At 37.7% G+C, this 14474-nt stretch overlaps 1 protein-coding gene across 1 annotated transcript in view; it reads left to right on the plus strand.

Annotated features, from left to right (window-relative positions):
- The window catches only part of HHIPL1 (HHIP like 1), a 661343-nt gene that overhangs the window by 446799 nt on the left and 200070 nt on the right, over positions 1–14474 (plus strand). The window contains exon 5 of the mRNA XM_044074611.1: positions 6189–6315. Coding sequence (XP_043930546.1) covers positions 6189–6315 — 127 coding nt within the window. The remainder of the gene's footprint in view (positions 1–6188; positions 6316–14474) is intronic.

The following is a 14474-nucleotide window of genomic DNA, read 5'->3' on the forward strand; positions in this document are numbered from 1 at the left end:
CTGTATACATATGTTCCAAAGTTCCAAACTACTTGGCCATCTCTTAGGAGCATATTAACAATGTGGTAGTTTCCTGAGGTTTTCAATTTCTCAAAAGATACAGTAATGCACTTTGTTTTAGTCCATGATTCTGGTACCAGTTAATTTTTGGGGCAGGCTGTACTGTTTGGAGATTCAGTGACTGTTCCTAAATTGCAGTCATCCACAGACTTAGCCAGGCAGAGACCCTTGGTGTTTGCCTTTACTACCAAGAAGTAAGTGCAAACAGTAGAGGTCCCAGCACAGAATCTTGTCGGACTCATTAAGTGGCTGGTCTTTTTGTATAGGTAGTGTTACCTTATCTTGATTTCCAGTGTCTTATCTGTGAACCAGTTGGCAACCCAGTGGAGTGACATGGGGGGGTTATTTCTAGTTTGGGGGATTGTTTTCAACAGCTTTGGTCAGATCAAGATAAGTGGTATGTACTGTCTTACTTTTGTCCATTGATTTGTTGACTTTTTCAAAGAAGTCCACCAGGTTGAGTAAGCATGGCTGGCCTTTGACGAAACCAGGCTGGAGTGAGTCCAGTATTTGGAGGTTCCCAATGTCCTTATTAATTCCATGAAAAGTCTTTCCATGGCTATACATATGATGCTGATCTAATTAATGGGTTGGTAACTACCTGGGTCAGCAGAGGGCTCTCCCTTATGCAGCATCATGACTGCTGCTGTCCTACATTTGCTCTGCACAAAGACAGTTTGTAGGCTGAAGTAGAGCGTTGTTACTAGGGGCATAGGTAGATCATGTTTTATGCCATTCAAGCTACATTCAGAGATATTGTCACGACCAAAAGATGTAGTATTTTTGGCCTTAGATAGTGCTTTCAGGACTTGCTGCTGCGTAATTGATGCAGGCATATCAGTTTCTGGTATTTCTTGTGAGGTAATAGGTGGTGAGAGAGGGGTGAAGTTGGAGCTGAATTTATCAGCCAGCAGGTTGGCTACAACTTCAGCATCCATATACATGGTGTCATTCACAATTGGTTCAGTGCACTGCTGTGTAAAGCCCCTGAGATTGCAAACATAGCTTAAGAAGGCCTTGTAGTTGTCCTTTGCTTGGGTAGCTGTTCTTCCTCAAACTTGGCTTTGTTGTTTTTAATTAAGCTACTTAGTTGCTTATGTATGGCCATAATTCTCTTCCTTTTGTTGTAGAGGTTATTTATATTGCGGTCCCACCAGGGACGTTTGTTTTTGGGGTGTGCTTGACATTTGATGCTACATGATACAGATGCTTCTATGCAGTTGTTAACATGCTGTTATAAAAAGCATTGTATGTTTCTGTATACTCAACAGAATTTTGAAACTTGCCAGGGTACTGCTTAGAAGTATGAAGATTATGTTGGAGAAATTTCTAAAGGCACCAGGCATAGCTATGGTCTCAGGTTTCAATTTTATTTTGAGGGTAACAGCTTTAGGGCCTAAACTGACAAGTGATGATGATACACAAGGGACAGAGCACAATACCGTTATATTATTAAGGACAAGGTCCAGAATGTTGTTCCCCCTAGTGGGTACTCTGCTTAGTTATTCCAGTACATTTATATTGACAAAGTCCAGAAATCTTTGTGCTAGCACACTAGTCATGATGTATGTCTCCCTATCTATAGCTGGGGAGTTAAAATCGCATAGGAAAATGGTATTGGGTTAATACTGAGTGACTCCAATTCCTGAAAAAAGATGTTAGCTGTATTGGTCCATAGTTGGGAGTTCACAGGACTATAAAATGGGCATAAAGCTGGATCTTTTTTGGTTTAAAAATTGATACTATCAAAGAATAATTCCATGATGGTGTAATTCTATTTCCCATTTGAACTTTTTTAATATATTATGTCTTGTGGTAACATTCTAGATATTTCTGGAATAATTCCATGTAAGCCAGGAATATTATTATTTTTACATTTCTTTAATTGGTTTTCAATTTCATTTTTTGTTATATCTCTCATTAAGGTCCTACCTTGTTCTCTATTTAACTTAATATTAATTTTATTCATTAAAGTATATCCTCCTCATCCTGTGTACTCTCATTAAGACTCAATTCAGCTTTTTTAAATATCTAGAGGATTTCTTCTATGTTTGATATTTTCTTCCTAGATTCAGGATTTAACTCCCTTTTAATTTTGTCACATTTGTCACTTGTCATCTCGTTAATTACTTTACTACTGTTGTAACCTCCATTCTGAACTTTTAGCTTGCAATTTCTCTAATAGAATTTTGATATAATTTTCCCATTCCTAATTATCTTATTATACCAGAGTTTGAGTTTCCATATAAAGAAACTTTCAGAGAGTCCCGCAGTATGAAATCTTTTACTATTTCATTATTGCTTATTTACATTATTCCATAATTTCTTTATATAAGCATTCTTTAAAATATGCCTGTTTATCAATTTTAGTCTGTAAATCATTTGGAACATATACTCTGTCTATTCTAATTGGCACTCCAAATGCATATGTGTAGTGTGTGAAAAATAATTAATTTTCTTCAGAAAATGTCATTATATCTTTAAGATTTTGGTTATCTACCCATTTATAGCTAAGGGTATAATTATAGTTTGTTTCTTTGCCCTTGTATAGGTTCATATGTTCATAGATAAGTACTAGGCTAGCTGCCTTTGAAGGCCATTTTAAGCCTAGCCAGTTTCCCTTTATTTAATCTAATTAACCCATGCCTATTTGGTTAGAGATTGGTGTAACCCATCCTATATAAAATAATTATATATTATCCCTTAAGAGAATAAATGGGGTCATACCATAAATAATTTGAGGGGACACATACATAGGATAAAACATATATCCTGGCCGGCGCAGTGGTGCAGCTGATGACACAGTGGTGCAACAGTAGCATTGTCGCCTCACAGCAAGAGGTTCTCTTGTTCAATTCTTGGCTGGAGTGCCTTTGGTGTGTCATCTGCATGTCCTCACTGAGTTTGTGTGGGTTTTCTCTGGGTACTCCGGTTTCCTCCCACATTACAAAGACATGCATCTGGAGTGTTTCTCTCTGGGCTGCTGCTGAAAATTGGCTTCATTCCAAGTCGGACTTTCCCGGTAAACAAATATTAAATAAATAAAAATAAATTTAGGAGCTGTGTCTGTCCATTAGCAGTACAGGGGCAGTCTGGGGGTAAATTTTCTGTTAATCATCTATAGACCCAAGTTGCCCTCGAATATGAGCAGGGATGAACTTTGTTTTATGTGGACTGGGAATCAGTACCACAGCCAGCCTGCTGGTACAGATCAAGTATTTCTACCCTTGGAAATGGGAGCCCAAGTTCTGTTAGTGGTACAAATGCCAGATGGACAGGTGCAAGAAAGGAAAAATATTAGGTGACCAGAGATTAGTAGTCTTTCTCCTGGGTGCACAGGAAGGGACAGTTTCACCACCTGCTGCCCCTCAGTGATTGCCGGAGATGCTATCATTAATGGATAACACTTCTGAATAAGATACTGTCAGTTGTGCAGTAGGCTCATATGTGGATGCATGCCACTCATAGGGAAGGGAGGAAATGCTGACAAGGCAATTAAAAAGCCCTTCTTTGCAGTATGTTGTAGGATGACCTCTTCTCTTTTCCTAGCTATCCCCACTCATCATAAGAGGGATTAAAATGGTGACTGAACAGCTATAACAACAGACACTGGTGTAGAAGGTTCTGAAGTTAGACATCAGTAGGAGTCCAGTGAAGATCAAAAACTGAAACAAATTAGTAAACCATGTCCAAATTCCTGATGGTTATACAGACTTCTATGCTGAAAATATTTGCAAAAGGTAGCCACATGTGGACCTTTTGCTACCGTAGTACCATTTGTATGATAAGACCATTTCCCACATTTTCATATACTGGCAAAAGAAGGTGGACTGCTCTTACATATAACATCCTGTGAATGATATTCTGTTCATGGTTTCTTATTTTTTTAAATTCAGGTTTTTATTTTGTAACTCTTAAAGAGATAACTTCTAAGTGCAAAGCAGAAAATAGCACTGTATTTATTTGGGGCATAATCCAAAGTGATAAGAAGACTTTTTATGGTATTTTGCTTAGTCATTGTTGATGCTTGTGACAGAAGCAATGTGGGATAAAGGTAACAAATGGAAACCATAAAATTAAATCGATTTGCATAATGTCTCTCATTGCATGGCTTCGGAACATGTGGTTGTGGATTGCATTACCCATCTGGTGAACATTACTCTGATTTTGTGTAATTCTTCACCTTTTCTGCTTTTATTTAGAGCTAACTTCTTTACCCTGTCCCTGACCCAGTGACTTCCTTTATTTATTCTTTTATTAAATATGTAGCTGAACTGACTGATAAGATTTTCAGACTTGAACCTGAAAAGAAAAATATATATATAGTGTGGTTAGTTGCAAGAATTAGAACATATAATGGAAATATATAATCAAAGAAATGACCGTGGAAATGCAATTAAAAATTACAGTTTGCAATTAAAGCCATAAAAATGTACACATATTGGAGGAAGTATATATTTTCTGATACTTTTGATTTAGATGACAGAAGAGGTAGATCTTGCTTTATTGTTGAGGTAGACAATAACAACCGATTAGCCCAAGGTTTTTTTTTTTTTTTTGGTAGCCTGGGTATGAAGTAGTGTGGAGGGACTTTTGTCTTTTGGCCTTGAAGGGAAAAGGCTTTGTAGCCTATATTGGTTCTACACTGGGAAAATAGGCTAAGCTGAGAAGAGGCATACGTTATACAAAAGTATGAGCCGCAAACAAAAATAATTTAATACAAAGGAACACTTACTTGTTTGAACTCTTGATGTTACAGCTTTTAAAAGTCCTAGGCACCACGACTTTATAGCCTTTCAGGGGACATAAACATTATCAGTAATACCTCTTGTGCAACCTTAGAAACAAGAGCAGTTAATTCAACCAATTATTTAAAGAAACACTTTCCAGTTTATATCTAGGTTTAGTCATGCAGGCTATATGACTGATATTATTTAAATTAAGTATGATGGATAAGGAAACAGTCTGTAAGAGAAAATCTGCAGTCAGTGCTGAGGAGCTTAAATATCATAGAGGAGATCCTGTAGGTACTGTTGTGTGACTGAGGAAATCTGATTATGATAGGAAGTGCTGCTTATATCTGTGTGTGCGTGTGTGCGTGTGCATGCATGTGCGTGTGTGTGTGTGTGTGTGTATGTGTGTGCGCGCGTGTGTGTGTGTGTGTGTGTGTGTGTGTGTGTGTGTATGTGTGTGCATGTGTGCACATGTGCATGTGTTTCTTTGTGTCTGGGTTATAATGTGGTACAGAGAATGCCTGTATTATTACTCTTCATTATAAGAGAACATGTTTTGTGATGAGTCCCAGATTGCCGGGACTTAAGGAATTCATTGATTCCCCTTTAAAGCAGTACAGCCCTTTATACTTATTACCAGTAAAACCAGTAAAATGTGCCAGAGCATAATGGAAGACAGGCAATAAAGCAGAATTGAGGCAAGTGATAGTCAGACACTAATGAGCTATAAAACTGTACTCAAGACCTTGAGCTTGGCATACCAGGAGGAAAGTCCAGTACCTGAGACTGCAAGTTAAACAGCAACTTAAACACAGACAGACCAGTAAAGATTTGTGGATCTGCATTGCTGTACACACAAATTGAATGTTGGTAGCAAATTATTTTGGAGTCGTTCAGAACTGTTCCTCTTAAAATTAAGAAATAGCTTTGCATTGATGTCAGACTGAAGAAAAAACACTAAACAACTTACTGCACCGAATACTATTCTGTTGTACCTGGATGTTGAGGTACTGTGGTTTGCATGTCAGAAAATTAGATAAGATAAAGTAGTTCACCTATTTTTAAGAATGATTCAGAAAAAGCACATTGAAGGAACAAAAGAGTTGATGAATATTCTGGTTGTGAATGGCGAACTAGTCCCAAAAATGCTTTTATCTCATTTAAATGTTTTCAGTAGTAAAGTTTCACATTCATAATGGTTATGAAACCATGTTTACAAATATTTTAAGTAATTATACAACTAGTCAAAAGTATTTTGAAGCACCGTTCACATTTTAAGAACATTTTGTTCTATTTCGTGTGTTTCCTACTATTCATTTACTCACTTGTACTTACTTCACACTTATTACACTGCAGAAGTGAGACCTACAATTCTGTATTTTTTTTTAATTTTAGATGACGTACTTCCAATCTTTGCATATCCTCACAAGATGGGTAAAAGTGTAACAGGTGGCTATGTCTACAGAGGCTGTGAGTCTCCCAACTTAAATGGTCTCTACATTTTTGGTGACTTTATGAGTGGGTAAGTGAAATTTGTGAAAGCTTTTAGACTTACAGCACTGCACATAAACTAAACACTGAATAATGTTATCTGTTATGACTGGCAAAAGCTTACATTTAAAAGGTCTGTGAAAAAGTAAGGAAGCAATTGTTACCAGACTTTATGTGGTGCAAAACAACGAGCACCATGCTGGCTTCTTGGGCTAGCTTAGTGGCAGACCTCTGCTTCATAGGTCCATGATTTAGAGTTGAACCCTGACATTGGGTCACTATGTTATGCTCTCCCTGCATTTGCACTGATTTCTCTTGGTATTCTAGTTGCCTTCCACTTCCCAAAAACATGCTGGTTGATTGGCTGCATTAAATTGCCCATACATATGTGACATTTACCCTTGCCCTTATGGCCTGGTTCCTGAAGTAAATGGGTCAGAGAAGGCCCAGTGTACTTATCTGGTTAACATTTAAATAAATAAAATTAAATTAAATCATGCAGATAAATTACATTTGCATAACAAATTACTTTAGCTATAGTTTTTTTGTAAGATTATTTGTTTAATCAGGCCTACATTTGCTCAGCAGTGTTTGGTGCTATAACTGTGTTGGAGGTAGTACTTTTCCAAAATCAGTTATTATAATATTCTGTGTCAGTGGATCAGCATGTAAAGATGGAGAACTTTGCTTTCTGTTATTGATAGGTGAAAGGAAATTAATTTTCTTCTTCCGGTTTCCATTTAATTTAGAGAATTTGTGCCTTTTACAACATATTTTAAATATGAAAGTATTACATATGTACTGTTAGTGTGCATTGACTGGTGGGATAATTTTAAAATTCGGGTTTATTTAATGGCTTCATTTGTTTGCAACGGCCAAGTGTAAACACGACACTGATGATTTGCTTATCATCATGAAATGTAGCTTCCTTGGATCACAGTAGGGGAAGGTCTGCTCTCATCACATAAACTATCTATGCATTTAACATTCTTTGTTTTAGCTTAGTCACATCAGATTTCAAGCAATGTTTGCTATACTGTTTAATTAATTAAATAAATAATTAGTAATTAATACGTCTGTTTCTGTTTCTTAACTGGGACAGAATGCTCATCCACATGGACCTTTTAAAGACTCAGCCCATAAGCACCATCCTGTTAAGTGCCTTGCTCAGAGTCACACACTAAGCAGATACAGACTTCTGTAATTGGACTCCATGCAAGTGCTTACATAGGTAGTAGCGAGTTCCTGACATTTACTCTTCTTTAAGAAGTTAAGAGTGAACAGCCTTAAAGTTCTTCATGGTACTGTTGTCAGAAATGCTTGACAAGGTTCATATTCACATCTTTTATGGCTCAGAAAATGAACTATAAGCATTGGTTAGTACCACAGACCATCTATTTCAAGTATGTCTGCAAGTGCAATTTTCATTTTAAATAGTCTATTACGTCATGTTGATTGCTTATGTAGTAACCTATACTCGGATAGAAAGATGCTATCTTGGGTAACTAAAACCACTGCATGTCACAGGCATAAACATTTCTCAGACAAGAGAATTTTCTCAAGCTGCCTTCTTCTCATTCCCATCATGCATCATTCTCCCTTACTCTCCAGTAATTCACTGACAGTTACAGAAGAGCGCTGTATTCTATGAGCTGGCATTTTTGCTAAATTCTGCTATTTGTCCTCATCAATGAGTTAGTGTGTCTTTTTTCTTTATTATATGCAACTGTTTTACCATCTGTAATCTTTTTAGTTTACTTTTGCTTGTCTTACCAACTAGAATAGATAGAAAATCCAATAAGCAATCAATCCTAGACTGGACACTAGTTAACTGCTCTAAAGAAAAATATCTCTCCGGATGTCTTTCAGACAGCCTAAGTGACCACCTTCCCACATTCCTACAGCGAAGGTACACAAATCCATCAAACCCTATAATCTTTAGACAAGTTAGAGATGAAAGTAATCTGAACAGTGAGAATCTCAACCATATCCTAAAACATTGTAAATGGGACCCACTACTAACATTAAACTTAGACCAAGCAGTTGAATACTTTAATAACACTTTCATCAATGTTCTCAACTCAATAGCACCCATTAGAAGAATCAAAGTAAAAACAAACTATGCACCATGGCTAAGCAGGGACACAAGAGCCCTTCTAAAAGCCAGGGATAAAGCATGGAAAACATGGAAAAGAGAAAAGACAAACTCATACAAACAAAACTACCAAAAACTAAGAAATCAAGCAAAAAAGCAAACATTACTCGATAAACAAAACTACTTCCTTCTTGTTCAAAATAAACACAATAAAAACCCACAAAAATTCTGGCATGCCATCAACTCACTATTTAAACCAGGCAAAACATCCACACCAACTCCAACCACTAACAACAACACTACAGATATTGCTTCCCAATTTAATCACCACTTCACAAAAACCATTGTATCCCTCTCTACACAACTCTCCAATAACAACCCACCCCAAACCCCAAACCAACCCACCAAAAATACCCCAGTCCTCACCATCTCACCTGTCTCTACCACTACAATCAAAAAACTGCTATTAAAACTTAAACCTACCACCCTTGCTGCAGACAACCTACCCGCCAACTTCTTAAAATTAGCAGCTAATTCACTATCTTACCCTGTTTCCATCCTTATAAATCGATCCATTCAAGAATCCTACATCCCACAGTTATGGAAAGTATCATACATTCTCCCCCTTCATAAAGGTGGAAACTCTTATGATTTTTCCAACTACCATCCCATAGCTATCTTATCCCATTAGCTAAAATTTTGGAAAGATGCATTCACTTTCAAGTGATGCAATTCTTGAATACTAACAATCTCCTCTCTCCCACACAACACGGTTTCCGCCAATACCACAGCACCACTACTGCTCTCCTCTCTTTCACAAACACAATTAACCTGTACAGAAATAACAACAACTACATTTCAGCAATATTCTTAGACCTATCTAAGGCATTTGACATGGTATCACACCCCTTACTTCTAGACTCTCTGACCTCCCTATCCTTTGCTCCATCTACCATAGCATGGTTTAAAAGCTACCTAGCAGACAGACAACAGTCTGTACAATGGCAAAACAAACTATCTCCCTTACTCCCAACTACTGTAGGAGTCCCACAAGGTTCAATACTGGGTCCACTACTTTTCACGATATTCACCAACAACCTCCACAAGTCCTCCCAACATGCCACTCTAATATGATATGCAGATGACACGACTCTCATCTGCACAGCACCATTCCTAACGTACCCAGGAATCCTTTACCTCAGTAGAAAGTTGGATCACCCAGATCCAACTTATACTCAATCCAAACAAGACCAAGTTACTCATATTTGCTCCTAATAAAACTAAAACCACCCAATCCCCTTTTACAATCACGTCCAAGAATGGCGCTAACATCAACCCTACTGACAACACCAAAATACTAGGAGTAACTATTGATAATAAACTGCTATTTGACACCCATATATCACTAACAATCAAAACAGCAGCGGTGGTACAGCGGTAGCATTGTTGCCTCACAGCAAGAGGTTCTCCCGTTCGATTCTTGACTGGAGTGCCTTCTGTGTGGAGTCTGCATGTCCTCCCCACGGTTGAGTGGCCTCCGAAAGACATGCGTGAATGGGCGTGCCTTCACTGAAGGTTGCGTGTCGGGCTGGCAACTTGGCACCATAAAAATCTACTGCCAATCATTAGCGGACCGAGTTCTGCTGTGGCGACCCCTAACCGGGAAAAGCCGAAAAGACAAACATATCACTAACAATCAAAAAAAGTCCATAAAAAATGGGTACTTTATATAGACACAAAAAATTCCTATCTGATCAAGCATGCATCACACTCGCCCAAACTCACCTACTTTCTACACTCATTTATGCTGCACCTATCCTTACCAACCCTAGAAAACAGGATCTTGTACAACTAAAGTCCTGCTATAATAAAATTGCAAAATTTGCTAACAACTGTACCTACAAAACCCATCATTGTCAGGCACTAAAAGAACTCACATGGTTAGAACTCCCCAACTAATTAACTATCATCTGATACTAGCCTACAATATAGTAAGACATCCTGACAAAACCCCATCCCTAAACAAACTCCTAACCCATTACACAACAAATCGCCCACTCCGCTCCTCAGAAAAATCTCTCCTCTGTATCTCTAAAGCCAATAGCTCTGCAGGAAAAGCTCTTTTCTCCCACAAAATTGCCAGAAACTGGAACATCCTCCCCACCTCTCTGACCTCAGCTCCCTCAACTGCACAGTTCAAAAATTCTCTCAAAACACACCTATTAAAATCATGGTTATGCCCATGCATCACATAAGACACTGTCCTGATACTGCATAAAAGAATTGTAGATGCAGTGCCCTGATGTTCTAATAGAAACTCAGTAACTTCCACTGCAGCAGCGATTAATGCAGTCTCCTATTGTTCTGCTACAAACTCAGGTACTCCCACTATAAAATGTAATTCTCTTTTTCAGGTCAACTCTTAACTCTTGTCTTCCCACTAGTAAAGTCATCTTTTACCAGTATCTGCTTGTTTTCTGTTATACACACATAAACCTGTTTATCATAAATATAAGCTGATGTAAAAACATGTGTATTTTAAATGTAAGTGGTTATTGAGCTGTACCGCAAAATAAGGTGTACATAAAGATGCTTATTATTAATCTTAAATAATGTAGAGCATTACCTACAATGTACGTTTATCTCTTCTGTAAAAGAATTTGGAGCTTTTCTCCCCGGACCTCCGCTGTAAATGGACACACGTCCGGTCGGACTATCCCAGTTAACAAATGTAAAATAAAATAAATAAATAAAATAAAATAAATTGTCTCCTTGGTATCTTGGTATTTCCAGCTTTATAAAGCAGCAGCTCCTAAGCTACTGTTCCAAAGGTATGCCTGTGGTATGGAAGTCGCATCCAATGGGCACACTTCATGTTTACTTTGTTTAGGAGAGGGACACATGGCTTGTATCACTATATCTGTGGTTTTCACTGTGCCACTTGTAAAATAAAGTGAGAGAAATTGTATAATTTCTTACTCAAACAGGCCCCATCAGGCAAATCAGAGAGCTGTGAACAGGGACCTACCAGGTCACTCTTTCAAGTACGATGAAATGTTAAAGGCGTTTATTAAGCACTGTGTAGGAAGTCTGTTGCTCCCTGTCTTCCTCCTTTAGTCCATGATGCTAGTAAGCTGGTAGGATTTGCAAACAGGACCAGACCTTCTTTTTTTCTCAGGTTTGGGGTCTCATTCTTGTGGTTTTGTTGCTGTTCTTTTTGAACATGGCAGCACCTTTCTTCAAGTTACCAGGACCCAGGCCATTATTATCAGTGCTGACAGCCTGTGCCTTGGCATCATCTTTCCTGCACCAGCTTCCACAACAATGGTCAACATCAATATTTCTACCAATAAGTTGTTTGGCGTTGATATTCCTAGCACCAAATATGCCTTCAGCACCTTACCCATCACTGTTTGTGCTATCATTTGCATATGTGGCATCAGTGATCCTTGCATGTATGACACTGCTGCTGTCATTATCCACTATGTGAGTACCAGCAAAGTCATTGATGGATTTGTCATCTCTTTGCTGACTCATTTTACTTAGACTGGAACATTGAGCCACAGACAAAAAAAAAAAGCCTTAAATATGCACTACGTATCTACTTGTAAACAACATCATTTATGCTTCTCTAGCAGTTCAGCCCTGTCTCCTTCCAAGGAAATAATAAAAACATTCCCAGCATATAAGAAAACTCATCACCACATCAATTAACTTAAAGCAGTATCATTCATTAAAGCATTCTCCAATTTAATTTCCACATGTAGTCCATAAGGTCTTTAAGTTTAATATTTTAATGTAAAATAACTCTCTGTATGCATTAATCATTGTTTAACATCAGTTCTTAAAGTGGGTGGATGTTGTAAAAGTATCATAAACCTCATCAGCAACATCATGTTTTACATAAAAAATGGCTAGCGACTGGGCTAGTTATTATAGCATTTTTTATGTACCCTGCATGCTTCAGTATTCTTTTTTATCTATCTGTTTAGTTTCACCCATTGTTAAAGTAAAACAATAAGCTCCAGGATGCCCATTTCCACCAGGATGGCTACATAAATGATAGGAAAGTGCATGTACATCTTTGCAGATGCTTATTGCATGATCTACAACAGGGGTAGACAGAAGAAGTTTACAGCTGTCTTGGTTGGGTGCTTTATGATTAAAGTTCACAGTCTAGGTCTAAACTCATGGGGAAGTTTTCCTCTACATGTAAACCAGTATGCAAATAAGAACTCAGAAAAACTCAGAGGTTGGTTTAATATGGAAATTGAGATTCTAAGTACTTGTATCTACAAAAGGTACTGCCAGCTGTGGCTCTACTTATTCACTAGGTACCTGCACCTGCATAAGGTACTGCCAACTGCATCTGTACTAATTCACTAGGTACCTGCACCTGTATAAGGTACTGCCGACTGTGGCTGTACTTATTCACTAGGTACCTGCACCTGTATAAAGCACCTCTGACTGCAGCTGCACTTCTTCACTAAGTACCTGTGCCATATAAGGCACTGTCAACAGCACCTTTACTTTTTCACTAAGTACCTGTGCCATATAAGGCACCGCTGACTTTAAACAGGCATAAAATAAAAGTGAGAATTGAATAAAATATATGAGATAAAATGTTGACAAACACAATTACATCAGCAAATATAATGTGTGACGAAGACAACAATAAGTTAAGAACACAACTGACACTGAAGAAGTGCAGTGTATCTCACTGCTGGAGCTTCAGCTGCAAGCTTTTTGTTTAAGCACACATTCTAGAAAAAATGCCTTGTGCAACTGAATTCTGAATAATTGCCGATTTATATGTCAAAAGAAGAAACCAGAAAGAGAAGTACAATATAAAAGGGCATACTGTTTCCAGAAAAAGAGCCAAGCAACATTCCTTGTACAAAGGCCAGAGTGTGTTTGTGAAAAATGAGTAACAGTACAACCATGATATTTTATTTAGTCAAGGGACATACTATATAAAATAAATTAAATGTTATGGAACCAATAAAAGACACATATCATCAGACTAGACATTGTTCATTTTAAAACCCTGGGATACCAGTGGTGGTAATGAAGTTCATTTTAAAACCCTGGGATACCAGTGGTGGTAATAAAGATCATTTTAAAACCCTGGGATACCAATGGGGGTAATAATATTCATTTTAAAACCCTGGGATACCAATGGTGGTAATAAAGATCATTTTAAAACCCTGGGATACCAATGGGGGTAATAAAGATCATTTTAAAACCCTGGGATACCAATGGGGGTAATAAAGATCATTTTAAAACCCTGGGATACCAATGGTGGTAATAAAGATCATTTTAAAACCCTGGGATACCAATGGGGGTAATAAAGTTAATTTTAAAACCCTGGGATACCAATGGTGGTAATAAAGATCATTTTAAAACCCTGGGATACCAGTGGGGGTAATAAAGATCATTTTAAAACCCTGGGATACCAATGGTGGTAATAAAGTTCATTTTAAAACCCTGGGATACCAAAGGTGGTAATACAGTTCATTTTAAAACCCTGGGATACCAATGGTGGTAATAATATTCATTTTAAAACCCTGGGATACCAGTGGTGGTAATAAAGTTCATTTTAAAACCCTGGGATACCAATGGTGGTAATAAAGTTCATTTTAAAACCCTGGGATACCAATGGTGGTAATAATATTCATTTTAAAACCCTGGGATACCAATGGTGGTAATAAAGATCATTTTAAAACCCTGGGATACCAATGGGGGTAATAAAGTTAATTTTAAAACCCTGGGATACCAATGGTGGTAATAAAGATCATTTTAAAACCCTGGGATACCAATGGTGGTAATAAAGTTCATTTTAAAACCCTGGGATACCAATGGTGGTAATAAAGACAATGGTCATGCCTTTGACCAAAGATTTTTTAAATCAAATGATTAGGGGTGGGAGAGGGGGATAGAGTTACTGCTGTGCATGTGTTGCAGCATTTACATATTTATTTACACTTTGTTGACTGATTTAGTTTTACTAGGCTAGTGTCCTCTTTTCAAGAAGACCTAAGAGGGTATTCATACTCTCTAAGGGAACTTTGAGCAGGAACTTCCCCCTGCTCTTT

This window comes from Protopterus annectens, chromosome 6.part0, assembly GCF_019279795.1.
Source record: "Protopterus annectens isolate FY-2018-M chromosome 6.part0, PAN1.0, whole genome shotgun sequence".
NCBI classification, from domain to species: Eukaryota; Metazoa; Chordata; order Ceratodontiformes; family Protopteridae; genus Protopterus; species Protopterus annectens.